Consider the following 27,503-nt stretch of genomic DNA (forward strand, 5'->3'; position numbering starts at 1 on the left):
CCCAAGGCCAAGGCAGGCTGACTTGATAATAATGTATCATGTTTTTCTGCAGTCAGTGCCTTCTCCTCGTCCTTCTCTGATGTGAAGCTGATGATGGCAGTTCCTGATCTGTGTTTAACGGCTCAACTAGTCTGGGACACTCTGATGTTCTATCTCTTTATCCTGTTCTGTTGGTCCTTCTGTCCACTAACCCCAACCAGTAGAATTACTGTAGATGGCTGCCACCTCTGAACCTGGTTCTGCTGGAGATTTCTGCCTGTTAAAAGTTTTTTCTTCCCACTGTCGCTAAATGATTGTTCATGTGGATTTTGTTGGTTTTAATTTCCTTATTATAATTAATTTTATATTTTGATAGCGCTATGAGACGACCTTTGTTGTAATCTATGCTATATAAATAAAGATTGATTGATAAATTAGATACAAAGGCTAAACTATAAAATGGCTAAACTTGTGAACTTAACCTGCAGCAACTTTGCGTGTGTATATGTGGATATGTTATTTCCCACTGATTATAATGATGCAGTATTTAAGATGCAGTGACATTTTGATGTGGTCCTTTAACCATGGAGCTGAGAATTGGTATCAGTCTAACAAAAAAATACTAAAATCTAAAGTTGACTTTAAAGCTGCAGTATGTAGAATTGTGAGATTTGTATGGAATCAACCACGCTCCCCCCTCCCTTCCCCGTTTCTAATTCACCGGCATCCTTGTGGACGCGCACAACTGTGGAGCTTTTAGCGACATTTTTTATCAATAGGGAATTAGTGACAAATGTCTCTGGGATTTGCTTCTCTTAGTTTTACATGTGATCTATCCCGTCTGTAATCACTCTCCTTCTGACACCATTGCACTTTACTAAAGATAGGACGTGAACGCGCATCCACTTTAGTCGGGCAGAGATTACAATAGTAACACCCCAAGACAGCTCATGGAGCAGTCTGTAAAAAGATCTCTGATTAACTAAAAGTCACGTCACACTACTGGATTTCTAAAGCTCAACTACAGAGCAAAGAGAAGGAGCAGAGGTCCAGAGTCCTCTCAGAACATTTTGAATTACAACATGTTCAAAGGTTAGTATAGATTTTTAACCAAATCAAGCGAAAAAAAAAACAACTTATAAACTGCAGCTTTAACTATAAAACCATGAAGCTTCTAAAATGCAAATAACGTAAAATTTTAGTGTGAAAGAAATCAGCGGGTACTAAACACACACATATCTGTATAATATGGTGAAAAGCAGTTCTTTCTGACTCTGTGGTGGAATGAAAAAGACATGCTTATTTGGTCACCATTTAAAATGCTTGCCACCTAAACCCTAACAGTGGTCATATAAACCTGAAGGACAGATAACAAAGAAAACAAGCATAAACAGACGTAAATCAACTAGTTTACCTGTTTAACGGACAAATGGTAGCACAGGATTCATAGTGAAACAGAGCAACACAAAGATAAAATCATGTGATGACCAAACTTAGCATCATCTGATTGTTACATCTGTTCAGGGGAACTTCTTCGGTCTTACCTTTAGTTGTCGCGCAAACTCCACGTGGTTGTCGTAGACAAGGACGTTGGCAATGAGATTTTCTTTATTCTCTGAAAAGGACACTGGTCCTTCCACTGAATCTGGTTCAACGATCACCTTCAGAAGAGTGTGAGGACACTGAGATCCATCCCAAACCTATAACCCAAAAAACACAGAACAAAAGATAGCTTCAAAACTTGAAAAGGACTCATCGGAGCAACTAAACATAAGTGTGCACCCTGCTTCATGATGTATATAAATTGATATAACCATGACCCTCATCAGGTGGGGGTTATAGACAATAGAAGGTCAGTGTTGGAGAGAAAATGCAACTATGTCGTAAAAACAGGGTCTTTCACTAGGAAGGAAAGATACTCCATATCTATCTAAAGGATAATCAAGAAAAGTTTTATTTCTCAAATCCATCTGTTGAAGACGCTTCGATTTGAACCCTAAATACAACACATCACAGTGGGACATTCAGAACATTGGGAAAATATGTTAAACAGTGTGAAAAGAATTACACTTGGGAACTACTGTTAGAGGTCTAGTTACATCACAGGATGCTGCATAGATGAATCCCCTTTAAAATGTATTTTAATGTTATTTAAAAAAAACTCACAAATATCTAGTATCACTGGAAATGTGTCCTCTCAATGATTTTTCTAGCTAAACATTATTATTGAGAGTCAGCTGTTTCACTGCCAGTAGGGGCATTCCAGATGCTTCAAGCTTGGGTTTGGGTCCTTTTGCATTTTGATTGGTTAACATCTTGTATTTCCCTTGAAGCTGATAACATTGATCTTTTGCTGTGGCCAGTGTTTATAAAACCCCACAAAGCAGATTTTTAATATTAGGAGGTTAAATGTTTTGGGATTTTTTATTCCTCAATTTTTTGGGGGGATTAATGCAACAACCAATGTCATCACATATCAAATATTCATTACAGACATGTTTTAACTCAGTACTGGAGGATCCCAAAACTGCAGGTTTTAACAACAACAAGTTTGTAAAGAGAGGCTCATTAGTTTTCTGCAGACGTGCTCGATGACACCATTAGGATATAGATGTGTATTTAAGGCTATTAAAATCTTGCAGGATTGCGGTCCTCAAGGAGCTCATTTTGACGTCCCTGATCAAGTGAAGTTTAGTCTGTACCTTTCCTCCTATTCAGAATCATTTAATGCTGTATTATAAATTACAAATTGTTTTTAGATGTGTGATGATTTACAGATTTAAATTCCAATAACAATCATTGGAAAGCACACTTCCTCGATTAAAACCTCCTCACACCTAATAGTGAGTTTTGTTATAATGCCAACATTATCATGTTTCTTCAATGATTCAAAAAGACATTATTACTAATACCTTTTCTTAGGATCCCTCTGCAATATCTCATAATTTCCCAATAAAAGGTTAATAGTCATTAGGTTTAATGAATCCTTCCCCTGAGGCCAATTTGTATCAGAGGAACGACAATGTGAAATTTCACTCAATGCAAGAGAAACACATGGATGTGCCCCATTCTCCCCCAAAGGAGAATTATTATCAAGAAGAGGTAACAGGGATCTATCCTCAAACTCTAATGATCATGACCTTTGAGTATGATATAATGAGCCAATCTGTACAAAATGTCATTATTTTCAATGGACGATATGTGATGTATACAGTGTTTTGTTAACACTCATTTAACACTTAACTGTTAAATAATATATATATATATATATATATATATATATATATATATATAATCACTTCATTACGTACACCACACAAATGAAGTACAGTACAGTATAACATTCTTTGAAAAAAGAGCATGATTATTTTTTTTGTGCACAGACTCAAAAAAGGAGGTGAAAGCTTCCTTATGACTTTGGTCGTTATAACATGACATGATCTCATCACACAGAGATGTCTGCTGCATAATCATCATGAATCACCAAATCTTAAAGGATGCTCTATGCCTCTACAGTCTTCAGATCTCAATGCAACAGGGCAGAGATGGGCAACTTTTATCACAGCAGGGCCACAAACAAATGATTTTCTGATCCGAGGGCCACATTATCAACATTAATGTCAGCATTTAGAATAATGACAAATCTGAGCATTAATACAGGGAAGGACAATACATTTGTGTTGTCATTGCATGTGTTTTTGGTGTAATTTATTGTCTTATTTAGTTTTTTGTGGTCATTTTGTGTAATTTATTTCTCATTTTGAGCTTTATGTTGTTGTCTTGCATGTTTTTACTGTTGTTTTATGTGTGTTTTTGAGGTAATTTAGTGTATTTTCCTCTCATTTTGTTAGTTTTTTTTGGTTGTTTTGTGTGTAATGAGCCAATTTGTGTGTTTTTGTTGTTGTTTGTAATTTTATAATTTTTCCCTCATTTGGTGTTTTTTTTTTTATTGTTGTGGTTGCCGTTGTGTATCTTTGAAGTAATTTTGTGTATTTATGTTGTCAAGTATATATTTCTGTAATTTTGTGTCTGTTTTTAACTCATTTTGTGCATTTACTGCAGGGGCCGCTCAAGTTAGAGCGAGGGCCACACGTGGCCCCCGAGCCGCCAGTTGCCCATGTCTGCAATACAGTCTATCGCATGGAGATCTGACTGAGGCCATGGTGTTTCAACCATGGCTGATGAACCAAAAATTGCTGTGAAATATTTTTAGTCTGAAGAAAGACGGCTGATATAAATACACATTCTTCACCTAACAATCTGTTGTGATTTGCAAAACATCCTTTTAAACTAATGTGAGCCTTTGCGTAATAACGAGCTCAGAGAAGCTCTAGAATTTGGTGCGAACAGACGGCAGCAAACGAGCACTCACTGCCAAATCCTGTTGAAATGCATTTCCTTCATCAGTCTCAAAGGTGGACACACACACACACATACGCACACACGCACTTTTCTCTCTCATTTGTTATTTATAAACCATGGCGCTAAAGAAGAATGTGAACCCAGGAAACGGCCTCCTCTTCACAAACACCTACATTTTATGAAAGTACGGCAACTCACATGATGAAAAGCAAACAGGTGAATGTGAAAAAGTATGATTTGAGCTGACTTTAACATCTTCAGAGGGAGTTGCTTAAGTGCTGCTGCCTAACCACAAGATTATCTGGTCTTTTGCTTGGTGCTTGAGAAATTCTCTTGATTGAAGTTTTCACCTTTTCAGTCAATATTTGGAATTAGACACGAAGGCGCTCAAAACAAATCACATAGTTCAGTCGTCCCCAACTTCCTTAATCACCAGGGAAGGCTTTCAAAAATAGAACAGTCCCATGGCAGTCTGGTACGGATGACGACGAACCTTTATTTACCCTGAAATACAATTTGTTTTAGTCTACTGTAAACACAGAAAGTATAAGAAGAAGCCAATTGGAAATCTAGAAAGTAGTACACTCAGTAAAATCTTCAGAAACTTGATTCAATCTCTGCGGCCTGTGGGGTTGGGTGCACCTGATCCAAAGGAAAGAATGTAGTCTCTTTGCATCTTTGCAGAATGTATTTCACAGATCTTAAAGCCAAGATCAAGAAAACTGACTGTTGTCGGTCCTGCGAGTTTAAATCAGCAGTTCGATAACCTCAACCTGTCAGCGGGCGATTATGTTATTCAACGTCAAGACTGAGTCAAGAATTTTGGCATGTTCTTTGATCAAACTCTCTCATTTAATCGTCAAAAATAAAAGAGGTCACTAGATTGGCCTTTTTTCATTTCGATTCTGTCGTCTCAGGACGCTGAGGTCCTAATTCATTTGTTTGTGTCATTACGCTTAGACTATTGTAATGTGCTTCTGTCTGGGTTGCCCAAAAAGAGTTTCCATGTTCTACAGATGGTACAGAACGCAGCAGCTCGAGTTCTCACTGGCTTCAATAGATATGAGCATAGTACTCCTGTGCTGGCCTCTCTTCACTGGCTACCACTTCAGGTCAGAGCAGATTTGAAGGTACTGATGTAAACATATAAAATTGTAAATGGCATTGGGCCATCTTATCTTACTTTTTAAATATGTTGACCCCATATGTTCCAACTCAGAGTTTGAGATCCCAGGAGACTACAGGGCTTCTGAAGGTCCATAAAAAGAGGGGAACGTGCTTTTTCATTTCGCGCTTCAATGCTATGGAACAGCCTACCTGCTGAAATTATGCTAACTGCCTCCATTGATGTTTTTAAGGCAAAGCTAAAAACATATTTGTACAGTGATGTGAGTCCGAAAATTCCTGTTTTTATGTATGTCTTTCATATTATTGTTATGTTTAACGGCTGATCTATTTGATGTACAGCACTTTGATTGAAAGTGCTCTATAAATAAATATATTTTTATTATTTTAATCATGAATCATTGATGCTTGCAAAAGTAATACAAAACTATAAAAGGTTGCAGTGGAGCATCTGAGGTCACAATTAGTTGTGTTTCTTCCATTTTTTGGAAACAAAAGTGACACAAATCGGCACATTTTCATTCATTCATTTAAATGTTCATGTCATATTTGACTCAAGACAACCATTTACTTATATCTGCTATACAACAACAGTGACCGTGTTCATCCGTATACTCACCCTCAGCAGGGTGCAGGTGGTATCGATGGGGGCTTTGGCCAGTAGCTGGCAGGTCAAATCAAAGTAGGCTTTGGGCTGAGTGGCAGACAGAGGAATGGTAGTGGAGGTTGCAGAGACGATAGAATGGCTGGCTGCCCAGGCCCGCAGCTCCTCCACCTTCTGCTGGTCCTCCTGGTGAAACTGGAACGAGCGGCTGGAGGTGCGTGGCTCAACAGCTCGGCCAACAATCCCATCAAACGTCACCGCCGCGAAGCCATAAGCACTGATGAGTTGGATGGATTCCTCGTAGGACTGAGTCTGTGATGAGACAGGACGTTATTCATCAATCATCTGTCAGAATTGGTATATAGGAAAAAAAAAAACACATTACTTTGACTCGGTGGAGACGAACAATGTCTCCAACTTGAAATATCTGCGGATGGTCTTCCCGCTTGTTACAGAAGAGTGTGCATTGGATCTTGAGATTAGATTGATCAGTAATCTTCAAGGTAGAGCACCAGTCTGCAGAAAGAGAGACTTTGGTAAACAAAAAAGATATAAACAAAGACAGTCGCAAGGCAGCAGTGGACCCTTGCTATGCTGATTCCATTTCGTCTTCACCGCTGCCTTTAGCTCAGCCAACCAGCTTCTATTGCTAAGAATCTATAGTCCAATTATGAAGACAAAGAACATATAAACTACAGAGGAGTGACTAATAAAAATCCATGTTACGACATAAAGTATCAAGCTCAGAAAAAAGAGAATCCGTTGGAGAATTTAGGTGTAAACACTGTATATGTGTGTTACTGTTATTACTGAAAACTAAGATTACACAAATATACATTTCATTTAAGAACAGACTAGTGTGTAAAAGTAAATTCCTGGAAGAGTGCTGTCCCGCAGATGTGTTTCTTCTACAACAGTGGTTCTCAAACTTTTTTGGCTCAAGTACCCCCTTTTCTCTTATTTATGAATCCCAGTATACCCCTTTGTCTGACTGCAACACTTTGCTTTGACAACTATTTAAAAAAACTATAGAGCATAATGATGGAATGAACAAGTGATAAAACACATTTTCAAGAATTTCATTTTGAAAAACACAGATTTAGTTGCTCCTGAAACTATACATTTCTATAGTTTTTATCAATTCTGGTCTAAGGACTGATATGTTTATTTTCTACTCTTTCTCAAGTATCCCCTGTAGTGCCACTGCATACCCTGTACTAGGGGGACACGTACCCCCATTTGAGAAACACTGTTCTACAACATACATGAAAAACTGATGAACAAAAAAAAAAAAAAAAAGAAGAAAAATTTCAATTTTTTTTGGCAACGTTAAAGTAGATTTCTTTCTCCTTCTGTGGTAATATCATCATCTAAGTGCCGTATAATAATTATTATATCTGAGATTTTAAAGTTGGGAGATTTTAAGAGTTTTTGACGAGGACCCAACTTTCTGGAGTTTGGGAATTGCTACCAAATAGATGTAATACATTAACGTTTTGTCTGCTGTTTGTATTGTTTGTGAACAGGGATAGAGAAACTTGTAAAAAGTAAAAAAGTATCCACTTAGAACCAAGCTGCAGCATGACTTACGGGTGCCCCGGGACTTGTGGGGCAGCTTGAAGAACACCACCACTCCATAAACGTTGACAGTTGACGAGAGTTTAAGATTGTCCAGGCGGACATACGTGTACTTTGGAGCCTTGGTTGTCTGGGAGACCTGTGCAGGTACAGAACTGTGTCAACTGAAGTCCAAAGAGTGCAATTTATAATATTTAACAAATTTAAGTGTCGAAAAATACAACAAAGCAATAATCTAGACCAAGATTTACAACCATTGAATGAACATTTTGGCAAAAAAAAAAAACAACTGCTGAGAACAACACGTTACAGGAGTTGAGCATTTCTTTGTCTCCGACCTCAGCAGAGCATGTGGAGCTTCGCTTGCTGGCCTGTGGTGACTTTGAGTCTGAAGGAGACTGCGGATGGTAAACCTAAAAAAAATAAAACAAAACAAAACAAAACATGAGACAGAGGCTGCATCTGAATTGTCCCTCACATTTCCTTTCTTATCCACTTTTCCTTAACCCCCGTGGATGACGTCACAGGGTTAAGGAAAGGTGTTAGGAGACTTCCTAAAGGAGTTAGAGGGAAAGGTTATTGCATTTTTTTTTGACAATCAGAAGCATTTCTACTAGGTGACATAATAATCCGACGGCGGTGAAGGTTAGTGACGTCTGCTGTGGTGAAAAAAACTACACATTTCTGAAAATTGACGACCAAAAGCACATTTATAACACTTTCCCTTATGCCTCTAACTGCTGATATAATCTCAAATATCACAAGGTTTGAATGTAAATCAAAGGTAAAGTGGCTACAAGGAAAAAAAGTGAAACTAAACGAACACCACATTCCACTCAGAAATAGGAGCTAAAAATTATTCTAATACCTTTTTCTTGAACGACAGAGTGCTCTGTTTTATGTCAGTTATGATCTGGTAATATGGGTTGCATATCATAAAATAAAGATTCTATATCTTTTTTAAGTTGTTCAAGGCATATCATTGTAATGGTAATTTACATGATATGCACCCCTTTTCAGGCCCTATCCACTTGGGGACAAAACAAAAACGATTTCCCCTAAAACGGGTAATTATGTGTATGTCCACATGAAAAAGCAAAAACTGCTGTTGTAAACATTAAGGGCTTCTATGTGGTGCTGTAACGCTACCACAGGAATACACCGAAACAGGGAAGAAGACATTGAGAGAAAGGCAGCATCTATTTGCAAGCATGCCGGGATTAGGAGTGGAGTTTTTTTTCTTATTTTTCATTATTAAGTCATAAAGAGAACCACCAGATGATCTCCAAGGCTGTGCTGCAGTTCCTGCATGAGGCTGGAACGTACGGAGGATCTAGTCGTTACAATAAAGACCAGTGGAGGGCAGTAATATGCCTTGTGGTGTCCATTCAGCCGTAAATACAGAGGAAGAAGAAGAAGGCATCCAAGGATGCGCATAAAAAGAGGACAGATATGGAGACAAAGACATGACAGGAGATTTGCTTGTGGACTGTAGAGGTAGAGCTTCTGCTTTGTTGCTATTGTTACTGTTGTTGTTGTGGGGGGTTGCGCATGCAGGTTTAGAAAGAGGTGGGGCGGGGCTATGGCTGCATTGTTTGCAGAGTATGCGTATGCGCCGACCGCACGGCGCCCCAGTGGGTGGCGTTCAGACTTTCCAAAAATCTGGGACCCGTTTTCAGAAATGATTGTATTTTGCTTCCAAATCATCATTGCCGTGTGGATGCTAGTCTTAAACAATAAAAAACTTGACTGTTTAGACTACAACCAGTCTCTGTGTGGACGGGGCCTCAGTCTTCGCGAGTTTCCGTGAACGCTAGTATTAAAGCGTACTAGTATATAGTACGCTTTAATTGGTGTCGCCGCAAGGCATTGTGGTCAGCATTATCTGGTCTCATTTGGTAAAGGATGCATCAGTCTTAGGCTAAAGGAAGTTATGAAGGAAGTATTAAGCCTCCTTTCCTTAGCTTTAAGAGAATTTGAATGCTCCTTATCATGGCCACCACTTAAACACTTCTGGGGATTAAGGAAAAGTGGATTGGAAAGGAGATAGGAGGGACTATTCAGATGCAGCCAAAATCCTTGTCAAAAAGGATTTGAGGAAGTTTGTGACTATTTGCAAGCACTAGCATGCTCTGGCATGTGCCAAGGCTCATTTAAGTGTTCAGAGCAATCCTTTAGTTGTTCATTATAAATATTTCATTCATTTGGAGGAAGCCTGGAGAAAACACTGTATGTGTGAGAAGCAGTAGTAAAACCATGTTGGTCCAGCATAAGTTGACCTGACATTACATCAGTAGCAATGCTGATCCTCAAAGGCTGCATGTAAATGAGGAAATGTTATCACACCTCTCTCTACAACAGTTCACTAAGCTGCTTTGTTGAATTTATGAAGAAGACAGGGCTCTACACTAACTTTTCTCAGCACATGAATTGGTGGCAACAATTTTTGTCGTTGTCCCCCTTAAGCCAAGAGCTTTTAAGTAATTTTTATCCTATTTAGACATTATTCATAAGAAAATCAAAATACAAAGGGCTAAAATAAGCACAAATATTTGATGAAAACTCAATTTGCTATTTTGAAATTGATACCTGGCCATTGTTTTCTTTAATGCTTTGCACTGGTTCTCAGAAGCACAGCACACTAACCTCAACTCTGTGGTGTGTGCAGCAACTAAGAATTTGCTCAATTTATTAGTGTTTTCCTGACATTTTGGTTAAATCTAAAAAATTAAAAAAAAATTAATTTGATAAAAAGATTCTGGTGTCCACATGGACTTTATGTGAAAAAGTTATTAAATGACACGGAAAGGTATATTGATCATAAGAAATCAAATTCATATACCCCATTCATAATGTTTTCCTTAGATTTTGGCTTATTACGTAATCAAAATGCATTATTGGCTGGTGACAGGGGAACCTTGAGCTGATACATAAGCAAATTTCCACTTCTAAGACGAATAAACTTGCACAAACGCAACAAGATGAAATTTTTTTTCACTCACACTGCAAAAAAGGTTGCATAAGCGATTATTCTTGTCGCTGCCTGGAGCACTGTGTAGACTTTAGTGAGGCCTCTTCTTCCCCAGTCAGATATATGGCCAGTATCGGCTGTAAGTAGATGTATTTAACCTATTTGTGTTCAACTATGTTTGTATTGTAATTTTAAAATTCTTTCAGTAGGTTTAAATGTTTTTAATACATGTTGGAATAACAAAAATATACAAAATGACTAAAAAATGCAGAAAATAATTAAAAAAAATATACTACACAACAATAGTTCTGAATGCTGACATGAATGTTGATAATGTGGCGCTGGGATCAGATGATCCCATTTGTGTGGCCATCGCTGTGATAAAAGTTGCCCATCCCTAGTCTGCAGCGCATGGTACCGACTGAGAGCCCTTCACCAATGTATCATGACAGTCTCTGCTGATCTAAATCATTTGGATGACAGAAACTTTAACACATGATCATTAAACAACTATTATGTAACTTATCTTGTCTGCAACTGTTCTTGTGAAAAAATGTTTTATATCCGTACAGCACATCTCACATCGGGATAGTGTTATTTATAGTTATATACAGTATATATATATATAGATATATATTATCATTCTCCCAAAGAAGGGCTGGATATTCTTAGATCTTGGTGAGATTTAGACACACAAATACCGTCAATGTCTCACTTGCTACTCTGTGTAGGAAAGTGGAATATAAATGAGAAACGAGTGATTAATAAAACCCTCCTGACTCATCACTTCACCAAGGCTCTCTGCGTTTCCAACAGCTGTGCCACTGATATCGTCTCAACAAATGGAGGGATGGTTTCTCTGGGAAATTCCATTGTTGTCTCGTACCAACACACAGCACCTCTAACAGATGGCGCGGGGGTTCATTTCTCTCATACATTCTTCACAGTAATGAATAAAAATGAACGAGTGCAAAGCTCTTCGTATGGCTTAATCATTATAAGATATGTGACTTTTATGTAGTGTCATACATCATGCTTAAACTTTGACGCTCGACACTTAATTCTATAAAATGTGACATAACAGCCCGTGCGCCATGCTGCAGACCCATCAGTGATTAATGGAAATTCTGGGAGGTAAACTTCTTTAAACTGTTTATGTTTACATTGGAGCTAAAACTTCTCCCAAAGAGGATGAGTTTTTAAAAAACTAGATTATAGAAATAATCAGTACATTTTCCTTGTCTGTCTTGTGTAGTGGTTGCAACACTTTGCCATTTTACAGGCAGATTCCACACAGGCTTTATTTTTTACACATTTTAATCAAGTTTTATTATTAGACCTTGCTGGAAAATGTACCACACATCCTCATACTTCTCACCTCTTTTCCTTTACATAGAACATCTACCAATGATAAATACTGTATGAATAATGAATGAACAATAAAACCAGACCAACGCATTATTGGGGGGGAGTTGGACTGGGGGACTTGCCTGTGGGCAAGAAGAGAAGGCACATAATTCCAGCACAGTGATGGTATACAAGTGTTTTTTAAATGGGGGTGTGTCTACCTAGGTGTATGCAATGGCACTACAGGGGGCACTGGAGAGAGAGAGAGAGAGAGGGAGAGAGAGGTCAATTAAAAAAATAAATGAATAAAAATATGGGGTTTTAAGGGAAAACACAGAAGCCAAATCCGCTTACAGCCATATTTGGTGTACGCAGTGATGATGTCACTTTAACTGTCTCAAGCCAACTTTGTTGCATTTTTACATTGCCCAGAGCTCCTACGTTTATAAGTTGAATTAAGGAAGTATTATTTTTGATACTGTTACAAACAGTTAGATACAATAGGATCCAATCTACAAATCTTTTATTATTATTATTATTATTATCATTATTATTATTATCATTATTATTATTATTAAGGTGCATTCAGCACATTATAAATGCTAACATTTTAATTATATTACAATTACAGCTTTGGATCTTTAATAAAGGTAAGATAGGATGCTTTTACTTAATTATAGACCTTTCTCATTGCACGTGTGTGTAGCTCTGATTACCCTGGTGTCATGATTTTTAATAAAGGAAGGTACATCAGAGGGATGAGATTAGATAACGGCTTGATTAAATGCTGCCGATTTAAGAGACATCTGATTCCTATAACCTTTAAACGCCATCAGGGATTTGAAAGACAAAGGCTGAGCTGTTTACAGTGAATAAACCAACGAAGTGTCCTTGGGCAAGACACTGAACCCTAAGTTGCTCCCAGTGGTCGACCAGCGCCTTGCATGGCAGTCCTGTCCCACTGGTGTGTGAATGTGAGAGTGATTGGGTGAATGAGCTGATATGTAAAGCGCTTTGAGACTGCTTCAGTGTGGTGATAAAGCGCTATATAAAATCAAGTCCATTTACCATTTTTACAGTACTTTCCCCAACAAATGTGGTGCAAATGAATGCATGCTTAAATTCATGCTTTAATATTCTGCTTAGAAAAAAAAACTCACTCCATAAATCCAAGCTATTATTATTACTATTTTAATTAACATCTGGGAAATGTGAGTCAGCTCATTCTGCATGCCAGAGTGGTGGGTTCCTAAATGTGGCACAATAGTGTAATACCAGGAGCAGACAGGCAACACATTTGGAAATTATTTGGCATTAAAGAGTGACGAAATCCCAAAACCACAAATGGATTTGGTATGAAGTAGTTCTGTTGATTGATCCGAGTCCAACTCTTGACATATTAGTTGAGCTGTCAAAGGATTAATTGCAGTTGTCTATTTGCAACTACATCCCCAAAGTTTCTCCAAGACTTTCTGACACATCAACATCTAGAATTATGATTCTTGTTTGAGGTTGTGAGATGTCACGGGAACATCTAGAAACTGAAGGTTGTGAAGGCTACATTACTAAACCTCCCTCCCAATAAAAATGATGTTTTGAATATGTACTAATCCAAACAATATACTGTCAGCCGAGTACGGAGGCTTCAAACGATAAACATACATGTATGAGTTCTTACATAAATGCAGGCGTCGGATTTGGACAGCAGCAGGTTACAGGCGTGGTGGTTGTCCTTACGAACTGTGGGAGATTTACCCACCTGGAAGCCGCTAGCTACCACCACATCCTGCAAAAAAAAAAACAGATAAACAACAAAAGGAGAGCATTCAGCAATTACACCAAGAGTGAGCGTGCGGGGATGATATTCATCCTTTTTCCCAGAGGGAGGACTGATTAAAGCCGACGATGTGGAATCCTGGAAATATAATGCGGAACGTCACAACAAGCTGAAGATGATAAGCTGGTGTGAAAAGAGGAGATTGTCTTTTATTTTGGCGTGTCAGCTGCCCCCCCCCCCCCGAGATACAGTAGCTTTTATTGCAAGCACTCACGGCTGACAAAAGAAGAGTAGATAGTCGAAATAATCATGTTGTCGGCAAAAGCAGCCTGACAAGACCTCAGAGATCACACAACTACTGTATGTGTTCGTGAGACTCGTTTCCATCAACGTACCACTAACGGGGAAAACCAAAAACAGCTTCACTGATGTCACTGTGAGTCAATTGTAATCGTGTAATTGATATTTAAAGGCAGGGTAGGGGATTTTCTCCAAATACACCTTTTTAAGTTATTGGTTGAAATTGTCTTTATGTCCTGACAGAAATTAAGAACTTATGTGCTCTGAAAAAGGAGCAGCTGTAAACCTGTAAAAACTTTGACTAATGAAAAAATACGATTCATTTTTTTTTTTTAACCAATCACGTCTCCCTGTCTCCCTGCTCGTACTCTACCCCTTGCGCGCACGAGCCCACACTCAAAGCGCGTCACCGGTGACGGACTTAAAACTGAGTTTTTATACATATATTTAATGATGAAGTTTAGTGTTTACTTATTGCTGAATGAGACATCAGACAACAACGTTTCTACGCAATACAAGCAATGAGCTTAGATCCGCTTCTGGAGAACCTGCACTCGTGCATGTGAGTAAAACAGAGCACAGAGGGGAGGGGGCTAAAGGCGGAGCCATAGGGGAAGCTACATTTAAAATCATGCTAGCTTTCGAAAATCGTTACCCCGCCTTTAATTACAATTATTGCCTAATTATAATTGTATCTTAAAAAATCTATTTGCTGTCGTAATTCTAAGTGAATTGCAATTTACTTTAGATAATTTAATTTGTAATCGTAATTGCCATGAAAATTCTATAAAAAATTGTCTATTACAATTTAACGCAAAACTGGGGAACCATGTTACAGTTCTATGTACAGTTCTAAACATATGTAGACTATGTATTATTAAAATACAGTATGTTTCATATCAAGCTTTCCCACATTTTACCATTTAAAAAAATATTGAAATTGAGAGATATACCGACACAAAAATGCTAAGGAACCCACAAGAAAAATATCAAACCTATATTTTCATTGATTATGAAGCCTAACAAGGTAACCAATAGATAGGAAAGAAATTAGATGATAGATATTGATTTTTACTGTATTTTACAGCTGATTTAGGACCCGTTATCATAAGAAATGCTAACAGAAAACTAACTCAAGAGGAAGATTAACTTTCATCAGGTTATTTAGTTCGGGCTCAGTAATTATGATTAATTGTAATTGATTGATTGAACATGGGTAATTGAAAATGTAAACTTAACTGAAAAATGTAAATGACCCCAACCCTGTCGTGAGTAAACGTCTTACAGTGGAGTCGAGCCTTTTGTCATAAGTCTCAACTTATAGTTCAAGTTACAAATTTTTGACAATTATTTTTTACGCAAATCAATATAGTTTGAACAGCTTTCTCTCAATAGACGCCAATACTGGATATTAAACTTGGGTTTATTTAGTTTACTTTTGCTATTATTTATTTCTTCTATTGATAAGCTTTAGATGTGCATTAGGGAACTTTAATCATCATGCAAGACTATGTAGCGTGAGATTTTGCGCTTGATTTATCTGCGTCTATCTACTACACTTGTTACACATTCAGCCACCCGTTTTAGTTGGAAAATATTGCGTAAAATGAATTATAATGTCCCTAACCTTTGGGTGAGGGTTTAGTACAAGATTTGACATTTCCGTCTTTTTGCTACTCATTCTACCACAAGTTTAGAGGGCAAAATTGCATGATATTGTCCCAAAACATGCATGTGAGGGAATATTCAGTGTCATATTGCCAATTACGTTTTGGAAAATAAGTTCCATATTCATTTTCAAGTTACCACAAACAATTGAAGGCCCTGTCCATTTTTAGCTTGAGGATAAGTTTGAGTTAGAGAGAAGAGATTCTGCCTGAAGTGAAATTGTATGTTGATCAGGTATGACTCAAAACTGAGTAACCTGTGTAAATATTAAACAATTGATGTCAAGCTGATAATAAGCTCAAATGTCCAAAGCTAAGATGGGTGTTTCTTAAAAAGTCTCAAACTCAATCAATAATATAATACAAGACAAGTTATTTGTAAATGTTTTTATTCTTGTTTAATTTATTTGTTGGGATAATTAGATTATTTTATTCTTCAATACTATTTTTCCAAATAAAGTTACATTATGTCTTTGTATTATTCTACATGGTAATTCTATGTTTATTCAAAACTAGTGCTGGGCAAAATAAAGATATATATCGAGAGTTTCTCCTACACGAAATATAGAAAGAATATTGATTATATCACGAAAATCCTAGTTATAGGAGAACTCCTTACAACACTGAGACGGACGTGTGTGTCCAATGTCTACCAGAAAATTAAAAAAAAAATTCTGAAAACCAGTTCTTTCTGAAGGTTGAACTAGTCTCTTCCATCATCTCCAACAGCATCAAAAGGTACAATACGAAATCTGAATTTTTTTTTGCCATATACAGGATGTTTGGTCCTCCAGGGGATTTGCATAAATTAAAAAATATTATATTATTATTATTATTATTATATAATGTTCTGCTCTTTGAGCAGATGGAGTGAATGTGTTTTGAATATAATTATATTATATTATTATTATAATATAATATTTAATTCAAATGACCATGACATACCTCTTGATTTAAATAAAATGAGAAGGTTTGTGACTGGTGTTATACAATATTAATGCAGATAACCGACTACAAATTGAAATAAGACCTGCTTTTCATAGACCTTTTTTAAAATAAAGCTAAGTGTCTCTGCATAAATTACCATGTAACTATTTCTCACTCTGAGGTCGGTTGAGGAGTGCCTCAACTCCTGCCAGGTGACAAAAAGTTGCAGCAGAGCGCAGAAGGTGACACATCAAAAAATAACTTAAACTGCAAATTACAATCACCTGCAACACACCCCTCATTACTGTTTAAACACTAGCATCAATGTCTCCATTTCCAGCTGTGCTTTCATCACAGTGTGTGAAACCTGATTCATAGACCAGGTGTGCAAATGATGCTGGTTTCGCTGCTGGCTGGAGTAATTGCTAACAGTATATATATTTAGCTTTTCCATGAGACACTAGTGTTAAGACCATTGAGGCTTTAAAGACCTTGCCTAAGAGGCTACGTGATCACAGAGTTCTGACGGCACAGAGCTACAATCAGCATCAGTTGAACATCACATACTTGATGAGAAACTTACTCCCTGATTGACAGACTGACTAAAGCTCTTGGCCAAGTCTCCGAAGAGGACAATGTTGATGGATGGCTTCTGGGATGAGTCATCCTCTGAAAAACAAAAGCAGAACAAGTGGAAACAGTTTAAAAAAGGCTGGGAATCTTCATCAGGATGGTGACGTCTTCTTGTTACTTTGCAGCTATGGTTAGATCAATCCATCGCACAGCTCCTTGTATTGGGAGGACAGGACATCTACGCTTATACTGGTAGAGGAGCGGAAGGAAATGGCAAGAGAAGGGAGGACATGGTTCATAGTCTGTTCCTCTACATGTTGACATTTCTTATCGTCTTCGAAGCGTCGTTTGATAAGATTAACTTTGCAATGATTGGGGTTAGAAAAGGAGTAGCGTCGGTCAGACAGCTAATCCACAAATCCTTCTACTACCCTGCACTAGGGCTTGCCGATATGACCGTTTTTAAATGTCTCAAAATTTTCAAGCTATATCTCGATATACAATATATATCTCGATATTCTGCTCTACTCTATATACTCTATACATATTGATGTTTTCACTGTGATGTGAGGCAAACCCTAAAAATAAAGTAAGTCAGTAAAGCCACATGTCACACAGGGACCTTTATTAACAGAGGTGTAGAGAAAAATTCCAAAATTTAGAAAACAAATTATGTACATTTGTTCACATTTCAAAAACTACTTCGGCTGACCAAAGTGCTGTACAGTTTTTTATTTATCAATTAATTATCAATTATTTATTTATTATTACTGGTAATTGTGAATTTATCATACTATTATCAAAAGTGGCATACAGAATATACTGTATAAAGTTACCACTCCTCACACGCATACATGCACGCACTTGCACTTGAAATAAACGTGCAGTGTGACGGTAACAAGTTGACACGGGAGAGGAGAAATAGGTGAGGATTTGCGGCTAATGGAAACAAATGTATTGCTATTTTAACGCAAAATGAACTATATTGATATAAATGAAATTGTCCCGTGTGATATCGTGCTTATAAATATATCGATATAAAATAAAATATCGATATATCAGCTAGCATTACACTAGCATGGTGAGGTAATGAGTCACGTACTGTAAATATATACAGTGTATAATGGGATGCACTTTACAATGTATAGGAAAGTATCCGGTCAAAAGACAATAATCTAAAGGATGAGATAGTTTCATACACAAACACACTGCGTCTTCAAAGCATTTAATTTGCATCGCTTGATTGAAAAAACATTCATCATTTTGCAAATCACCACACTGTATAGTTTAGTTTGTGATATCTCAATTGCTCCAAATTTACAAATTCAATGAACCTGAAATAGGCAGGGGCTTGTTTTTTTTTTTCTCTCTCTGCTTATCACATGACTGGAGTCAACTTTCAATAAAAACTAAGAATTTCTCACAAACAAATATTTGCAAGTTTTGGAAAGATTGCAGTGACGCACCGAAAATTCGGCCCGGGAGATCTCTGCCTTTTACCTATTAGCCATTTGCAGGCGCCCGGGTAGCAGTTGGATTGGGGTTAAGGGACTTGCTCAACATCCCACAGTAATGGCATGGGTGAGATTCAAACCAAACCGGTGACCCTCCGATTACAAGCCAATACATCCTCAAAACATCTAAGCACTAAAGCCTCTTCTAAGCAGAGGTTGAGAAGGAGCAGTGAGTGAAAACAATGAAAAGTTCACTCTCAGGTGTGATTTATGTATCTGTGTCACGTCGGCGCAATAGCTTTCATAATACGCAGTTTTAAATATAAATTGTTTAAAGTGACCTGTGCTGAGCCTCATCAAAATATATGTGGGAACAGTTTCTGGTTCATCCTCATCTGCATATGACAGCTTGTTTCACTCTGGAGTAGATCAAACTGTGACTTTACATTGGACATAGTATGAAAATAGTTGAATCACTGTGACCAACGTGGACAGAAGTCTGCATGTCAATGTTTTGATTAATCGCGCAGCAGCAGCTGAGTGATCACAGCTGCTGCTGCACGACGCACGAGTCCATGTGGCTTCAAATGTAACTAAGTCCATATTTTTAGTGCAATATAATGTTTCACTTTATCGGGGCTTTGCAGCTATTACAGGGTTAGAAGCGCGTAAGAGGAAAAGGACTTACGCACACCGGAGAATGCGCGTAAAGCCAGCTTTGAATGGGGACACCCACATTTAAGGGCTGCTCCACCCAGAGTGCGTAACTGGGATGAGGGCGCGTAGTGACTGACTTAAGTACAGGGGGAGAATAGCACACAGCCAAAAACAGCGCTGCTGCGCAGCTTTTTGGACTTACGCACATAGGAGAATAGAGCCCTAAATGATTTGTGGCTCTTGTTGTTTTATAGGAAGGGCTACTATGGTTCTTTGATGTTGAAGTTTGTCGACCCATGTCATATACCACAATTCTTACAGCTTTTATTCTGCTCTAGTATATTTTATGTTGACAGAATGAAAGATACTGCACTCATTGATGGAGCTGCCACATCTGAACGACAATAGGGAAGACTATAATTTGTTGTTGTATTCATATAAGCTTCTATTTCCTCAGGAAGATAGCAAAAATATCAGATTGGGAGGACTTTTAGATTTAAAGGTGTTTGATGATAATAAACAATAGAGGAAAAGGTGACAAAAGCAGCAGTACAAAGAGGCTAAAACTGGCACTGCACCAGCAGCGCCAACATTGTTCCATAGTGACAGCCAATTGGAATCCCATAATGCAGCTGCAGACACAATCGGCGTGTCACTGATTCTGAATGAATCAAAGTCTGGATGTCACTGCCACAATAAAAGCCTGGGCTTTGTGAGGCTCTGTAATCAAGCTGCTCACAGATAAGAAGGCAGCAGACAAAAAAGCAGTGACACACTGATCAGCATCAACTTCGCAATTCACATTCGTTAAAGAGCTTACACGCACGCACTCACACCTGGATTTGTACCTAACAAAAATAAATATATCAGTCACACGTAGACGCAGGTGTGGTGTAAGTGAAGCTCCAGCGATCAGGTGCGCTTACAGTCTGTGTCATGACATCCGTCCATAGAGTGGTAGTGACTGTAGTGTTAACACTCTGAGTCAGATCATTGCTGTGATTGGACAGGATACAAGACTCAACACTCACACACACTTGGAGACGTGCACACGCCTGCACGCGTAAGCGCCTAATATTTTTGTGTTTGTATTTACATATCACGCAGACGGTGCTACATAGTGAAGCGCACCTGATCGTTGGAATTTCACTCACGCCACACCTGCCACAACACCCAACCACTTTATTTAGGTAAGTTTAGTGAAAGTTAGGCAGGCAGGTGCACGTGTGATGGACTGGTGCGCATGAATTTAGAAGTGATCCACCCCCCCCACACACACACACGCGCCAATTTAGTTTACCTCTTAATTTTTTTTACTTGTGAGTCATAAACCGCTTGGAAATAGTATGTTGTGGTAGAACGATTTCTCATAGCCCAAAAAGTACTTCATAAAATAATAGCCGATTCAAGGTTCTGGATACGTGAGGATCACAATCATCAGCAACATTAAAAGTATTTAAATAGACCGGTCTCAACCATCTCTGTATGTGCCCCGCTTTGTGCTGCAACCTTAGTAAAAGCCCCTCAGCAGGTGAGGAAATAGCAAATCAATTGTATTTAAGCACACAGGAGATTTTGAGCCTTTTATTTAAGATCACAGTAAATCAGGCAAATTGTGTTCATGAATGAGTCCAACACTTGCATTTGCAGTCCAGAGCGATACATTTGGTTTCTGTCCCAATCAACTGGTGTCCTACAATTGTCCCAGAGTGTCCCAAATTGTCCCAGAGTGTCCTCAATTGTCCCAGAGTGTCCAACATTGTCCCCCATTGTCCCAGAGTGTCCAACATTGTCCCCCATTGTCCCAGAGTGTCCCAATAGTAATGTATATTAACGTAATCAAAAGCCCACAGAGCTCAACAGACATCTGCAAAATCAAACTGTAGCTACCAAGTGTAGACACAAGGACAATTTTTACCTTGGATGACTGTCTTCAGGATGAAGTTATCAGCAGCTGACACAACTAGTGGTCCTTTATGAATCACTTTTCCCTGGAAGAAATAAAGGAAAAGTGCTCAGGTTGACGACACACTGAAAGGCATTTACTGTAGCTATAACTGAAGAAAAAGGTCTATCAACTGATCAAAAGCACAAAAAAAAAAAAAAAAAAAAAAAGACATCAATGCTAATGATGAGTGTTACTGGGAAATGATCTGTGAAACAGAAGGTGATTATTCCTCTGATTTGGTTTTCATAAATACATGAACAACATTTGCGTGTAAGAGAACAAATCTGTGGAGGAGAACATATGGAGGCAGTGAGAGATGAATTAAAGCAAAAGCTAGACAGAAAAAACATGAACAGCAGAGGGACTGCTTGAAATATCTTTAACCAAGTTAATCCTATTTCCCAATTCCCACCCACATCAGCTTTATGGACCACCTATTTAATTTCATTTAGTCTTTTACCAAATGGCTTTGAGTTTAATAAAACATCCTGAGTGGTCATGCCACTTCTGACCTGAGTCACATGTTCCGAGTTTGTCCCCGGCAGCATGATTTTGGGAGGGAATATTCAAGACAATCTCATTTATATGTAAAAAAGAACATCAGTCCAAGTCCCGTTACAGCTTTATTTGGGGTTGAAGCAGATATTTCAGTGACACCTCATCAGGCAGTGGCAGTTGCCTTTATGACTTTACTTGCAAGACGCTTGATACTGTTTAACTGGAGAAAGTCAGCTCTAGTATTTAAGATTTGGGTGGAGGAAAAATCCTGCCAGGGTTATCAATGCCTGCTTTGCTATCACCATTGCTGTCCTCATGCTTAGGATTTTTAACTGTGTAAGAAAAAGAGCTGGTCAACGTGTTCCGAATTGCCCCGCCGCAGAGGAAATGCGCCCGTCGAGGAGACACTGGTGCCAGGAATGCACAGATGCCTTTTGGCCAACTTTGAAATCATAGGATACAGCACTTAATTCTTTCACATGCTAGCTTTTAATACGGATGAGTGAATTTACCGCTCAGTAATTGTAGCTAAAGAGTTAGCTGCCGCTAGCGTCTCCTTCATATGGGGAGAGATTTGTCTCAAAAATATTCACAAACATATTTACAATTTTCACATGTATTTTTTAGATTCTCACATGTGCTTTTCAGATCCACAATATATTCACAATTTACATGTGTTTTCTCATTTATGTGTGTGTATTTATCAAGAATTATCATGTGTAAATCTTCAATTGTGTTTGTGGATCGGCCCGTGCGTGAATGTATTTTTGAGACAAACGTAACGCAGCTTTGCTCAGATCCACACACAGCTGCTGATCCACGTGTGTCTAAAGACCCTCCATCCACTAGGGGGCAGTAATGAGGAATTTACCGACACAAAAACAGATACTGCAAGAATGTCTAATAATGTTATTGGTATTGACAGCAGTGTCACCACAATCACTGCAGCCTTCCCTTGTCTCTTGCTGATCATAGTATAACACTTGGTTTGACAAAAATACTTTTTTATTAATGTGTATGGATTTTTATTAGTAATAAAATTTAACAACAATTCAATAATTTCACTCTAATGTACTGTAACTCTATCCAACCACCAAAGGGGTTCTTTTGATCACACTACAACACTTGATTTGTTAAAAAAAATACTTTTTGATAATATGAATGAGTTTTTATTAAAAAAAAAATAAAAATAATGAAAAAATAGTAAAAATCTATTTAATCAATGTAAACATTCTGGTTTCAATAATCAATTAACACTAAAAGAGAAGGTGTCCTATTTCTATTTCCTCCTATTTGTCATACTTGAGGTGCAGCTGATGCTCTGCGTGGTGAGGATTCTAAGTTTAATTACTATACACTATCATTATTTGGCCAAACTGGTACACTGGGGACCTATGCTATTTTTACTCTGTTGTAAAAAAAATATAGCATCACATACATCAAGGGAAGTGTCATCAAAAACATTTTTACAAGTAAAAAGCCATTAAAATTATGAGGAAATACTTTGTTAAACCAAATGTTGTACTATGATCAGCAGGAGACAAGAAAAGACTGCAGTGATTGTGACGTCATTAGATATTAATCTTCAGCAGATACCTCATTACTGCCCCCTAGTGGATGGTGGTGCTCTAGACACATGTGCATCAGCAGCTCTGCATGTTTGAGCGAAGCTGCGTTACATTTGTCTCAAAAATCAATTCACACACGGGCCGATCCACAAACGCACTTTGCTCAGCCCACAAACACGATTGAAGATTTACACATAATAATTCATGATGAATACACACACATAAATGAGAAAACACGTGTAAATTGTAGATGTATTTGTGGATCTGAAAAACATGTGAAAATCTGAAAAACATATGTGAAAATCTAAAAAGTGCATGTGAAAATATATTTGTGGATTTGAAAAACACATGTGAAAATTGTTGATCTATTTGTGAATATTTTTGAGACAAATCTCTCCCCATACTTTAAAGCACAGGAACAATGTTGAGCATGCTGATGGCTCGTCTGTCTGCTTGCTCTGATGCAGCAGCAGGATTCTCAGAGGGACACGCACGCACGCACGCACGCACGCACGCACGCACGCACGCACGCACGCACGCACGCACGCACGCACGCACGCACGCACGCACGCACGCACGCACGCACGCACACACACACACACACACACACACACACACACACACACACACACACACACACACACACACACACACACACACACACACACACACACACACACACACACACACACACACACACACACACACACACACACACACACACACACACACACACACACACACACACACACACAAAATCCAGCCTGGGATTCCCTGGGCAACATCATGAAGTTTAGAAAACAAAGTGAACTAACCTTGACATATTTGTTGGCAGAGTCGGTGCTAGTGCTGATGAGTGAGATGGGAATATTGGTCAGGTGTGCTGGTACCTGGGCACCCTCAAACAGAACAGGCATGGTTTCACTGAGACCTGAAACATATTAAAACAACCACCACTTACCACAGATGCTTGAACATGAAAGATAGTTCTAGCCAGGGTTGGGGTCAAAGACATTTATTGGTTACAATTACGTTTTCCCGTGTTCAATTACAATTCATTCACGATTACAATGACCAACATTTTTTCCAATTACAATTAAAGTACAACTATTTTTTATCCTCAGAGTCAATTACAATTACATTCTCATTTTCTAAAGTTCAATTACAATTCATTACAATTACTGAGCCTGAAATTAAAAAAAAATATTAAAAGTTAACCTTCCTCTTGTGTTAGCATCTTTTATGATAACAGGTCCTAAATCAGCTGTAAAATATAGGTTTTAATATTTTTGGTGTGGGTGTTTGAGCCTTTTTAGTGTCAGTATACCACTAAATTAATTGTTTTAAATAAGTGTAAAACTGTACATAGAACTGTAACATGGTTTCCCAGTTAAATTATAATTGACCATTTTCTTATAGAATTTTCATGTCAATTACAATTACAAAGTCAATTATCTAAACTCAATTACAATTTAATTAGGATTACAACAGCAATAGATTTTTAAAATTACAATTACAATCATAATGCATACGCAATAATTGTAATTTACTATCAATTACATGATTACAATTATAATTGACCCCAACCATGGTTCTCGTCAGATAATCAATGACCTAGTAATAATCCCATTGGTTAGCTTACCCTTTTAAACCTGGTTGAAAAAAACCAAGAATTAAAGTAATGTAAAAACTATAAATCAAGAAGATGATTTAGTGAGATAATGTAATAATGTGTTTAGTCAGATATTCTTTCCAGAGGATGTGTGAGGATGCTGAGAGTGTGTCTTCACACTGCGAGCTTAGGTTGAAAGCTCAGAAGAACCACAGCTTGTAAAAGTCAACTCATTACCAGGATTTACCATCTGGCAGGAAACATCAGATCTGTGTCGACACCACTGCAGAGAAGTTAAAGCCTGTGAAGCGTTTCAAAGAGAAACCCAGAAAACTGGTGTCCGTGTTCCTACCAGGTTGCTCAATCCTTCCTGTCAAAGCTCATTTGCTTGATTTCTGGCACATTTGAATGGAAAGTCCCTTGGTGGTACCTCAATAACCAAAGATGGTGGGGCTGTGAACTGCCTGCGAGGCAGATGAGCTGTTCAGTCTACCATTAAATCAGCTGACTCGGTCAGGCAGAAAAGTCGGACAGGAAAAAAAACAGAGAAGAAAAAGCAGAGGTGAATAAACTTTCCTCAATTCAGATCAAAAGCGCCGTCGGCTGGAATTAATGTACGATGAAAAAATAATTCATGAAAGTGAGGATGTCCTGTTATTACAGGTTCACTTTCTGTAGAAAACATAAGACAGTTCACCTAGATTAAGGGACGTTTCATGTTGAAAGATAAAAATTCTTCAATTATACAGACATAACAGTACCAAGTAGTCCAGTGCTTCCTACTGTAGTTTAACCAAAAAAAATATTCATAAAAGTAGATTATTGTTTAACCTAAACCTGAACAAGGGCAACATTTGAACATGAGAAATAGTAAAAACAAAGGGCAGTGAGCTGAGCAGGAGTACCTAGCATTGCATGTAGTTTGTTAGACTGTCAGCAGGAGTCAGGTCAAAGAGCTCCATCAGTTTCCTGTTGCTCACAGACTGATCCCTGCAGTGCAACGACAGCTGATTCCTGCCAAATATAAGACAGGCCACCCCAGGAAGTCTGCAGCCATCACTGTTCCTCAGAGCATCCATCCACTAAAACATGGCACTCAAGCTGCTGTGGGATGCTCATTAAGTCCAACGATGACTCAAGTTCATCAACACATTGAAGTTCAGAAGGGGAAGAGTTGCTTAGGGGTGCGGGGTAAAACACAGGAGTCACAATGCCGGTTTATGAGGACAGAGCAGGGTCGGTCGCTCAGTGGTGGCGATATATATCTCTGACCCACTTTGTTCATCGAAAAACCAAAATACAGACGATAACTGCAGCCTGTCAGGGTGATAAATTGTTTTGGAGCTGCTTCTGAACTGATTTAAACTCCTGTGTCAGCTGGGTTTGTCCAAGCAAGGCAGCAGAGTCATCAGACAGCTGCTGATAGCCAAACTTTATAACGATAATTGGACCCGCGATGCCAAAGTGCTAATGAACCAACAGTGACTTACGAGGATGAAAGTGTCTGACAGCATGAGCTGGTTAATTCTCTGGTTTGAAGTTTGGGCTGAACCCCACAGCAGTGAGCTGGTGCCACATTTCCAGTCAGAATCAGATTGATGTGCGTAACTGGGCTAAAAGCTGCAGCATCTCATAGCACTGTGTTAAAATCAAAGGTCATTCAATAGTCAGGACAAAGGTTGGAAAGCAGACATATTCAGTGACTCCTGAAAATAGTGACAATGACACCAATGACAGGGTTCCTACACCTTCAGTCAAATTAAATTAAAAACTTTTTAAGACTTTTTAATGCCATTTGAAATTAAATTAAATTAAAAAGAATGCCACATCAATTACATAGGATTGGGGTAAATTTTCTCCAGTGTCTTATTGGCAACTGCCAATAAAAACAATCTTCATTAGACAGGCAATTTCCCCATGTTGTTGAAAGTTGCTACGAGCATGACGAGCATCTGCACAGAATCCCGCTGGGACCACTTCACAATTTTTTGGAGTTTGTTTCGATGTCGTGATTACGCTATGCTATGGTAAATTTTATATATATATACAGTGAAGAAAATAAGTATTTGAACACCCTGCTATTTTGCAAGTTCTCCCACTTAGAAATCATGGAGGGGTCTGGAATTTTCATGGAAGGTGCATGTCCACTGTATGAGAGATAACCTAAAAAGAAAAATCTAGAAATCACAATCTATGATTTTTTAACAATGTATTCGTGTGATACAGCTGAAAATAAGTATTTGAACACCTGTCTATCAGCTAGAATTCTGACCCTCAAAGACCTGTTAGTCCGCCTTTAATAGTCCTCCTCCACTCCACTGTATTATCCTGAATCAGATGCACCTGTGTGAGGTCGTTAGCTGCATAAAGACACCTGTCCACCTCATACAATCAGTAAGACCCAAACAGTCAGCATGGCTAAGAGCAAAGAGCTGTCCAAAGACACCAGAGACAAAATTGTACAACTCCACAAGGCTGGAAAGGGCTACGGAGAAATTGCAAAGCAGCTTGGTGAAAAAAGGTCCACTGTTGGAGCAATCATTAGAAAATGGAAAA

At 38.3% G+C, this 27,503-nt stretch overlaps 1 protein-coding gene across 2 annotated transcripts in view; it reads right to left on the bottom strand.

Annotated features, from left to right (window-relative positions):
* Positions 1-27,503, bottom strand: part of pot1 (protection of telomeres 1 homolog) — a 71,934-nt gene that overhangs the window by 31,309 nt on the left and 13,122 nt on the right. For both annotated transcript variants that reach the window (XR_003674347.1, XM_028451058.1), the window contains exons 2-10: positions 24,151-24,266; positions 21,240-21,312; positions 17,221-17,306; positions 13,645-13,752; positions 7,987-8,061; positions 7,661-7,787; positions 6,456-6,586; positions 6,086-6,382; positions 1,524-1,679 (exon numbers count right to left, since the gene is read on the bottom strand). Coding sequence is in view for 1 of the 2 variants with exons in the window: in XM_028451058.1 (XP_028306859.1) it covers positions 1,524-1,679; positions 6,086-6,382; positions 6,456-6,586; positions 7,661-7,787; positions 7,987-8,061; positions 13,645-13,752; positions 17,221-17,306; positions 21,240-21,312; positions 24,151-24,252 (1,155 nt within the window). In the remaining variant the exon portion in view is untranslated. The remainder of the gene's footprint in view (positions 1-1,523; positions 1,680-6,085; positions 6,383-6,455; positions 6,587-7,660; positions 7,788-7,986; positions 8,062-13,644; positions 13,753-17,220; positions 17,307-21,239; positions 21,313-24,150; positions 24,267-27,503) is intronic.

This window comes from Gouania willdenowi, chromosome 6 (assembly GCF_900634775.1).
Source record: "Gouania willdenowi chromosome 6, fGouWil2.1, whole genome shotgun sequence".
Taxonomy (NCBI): domain Eukaryota; kingdom Metazoa; phylum Chordata; class Actinopteri; order Blenniiformes; family Gobiesocidae; genus Gouania; species Gouania willdenowi.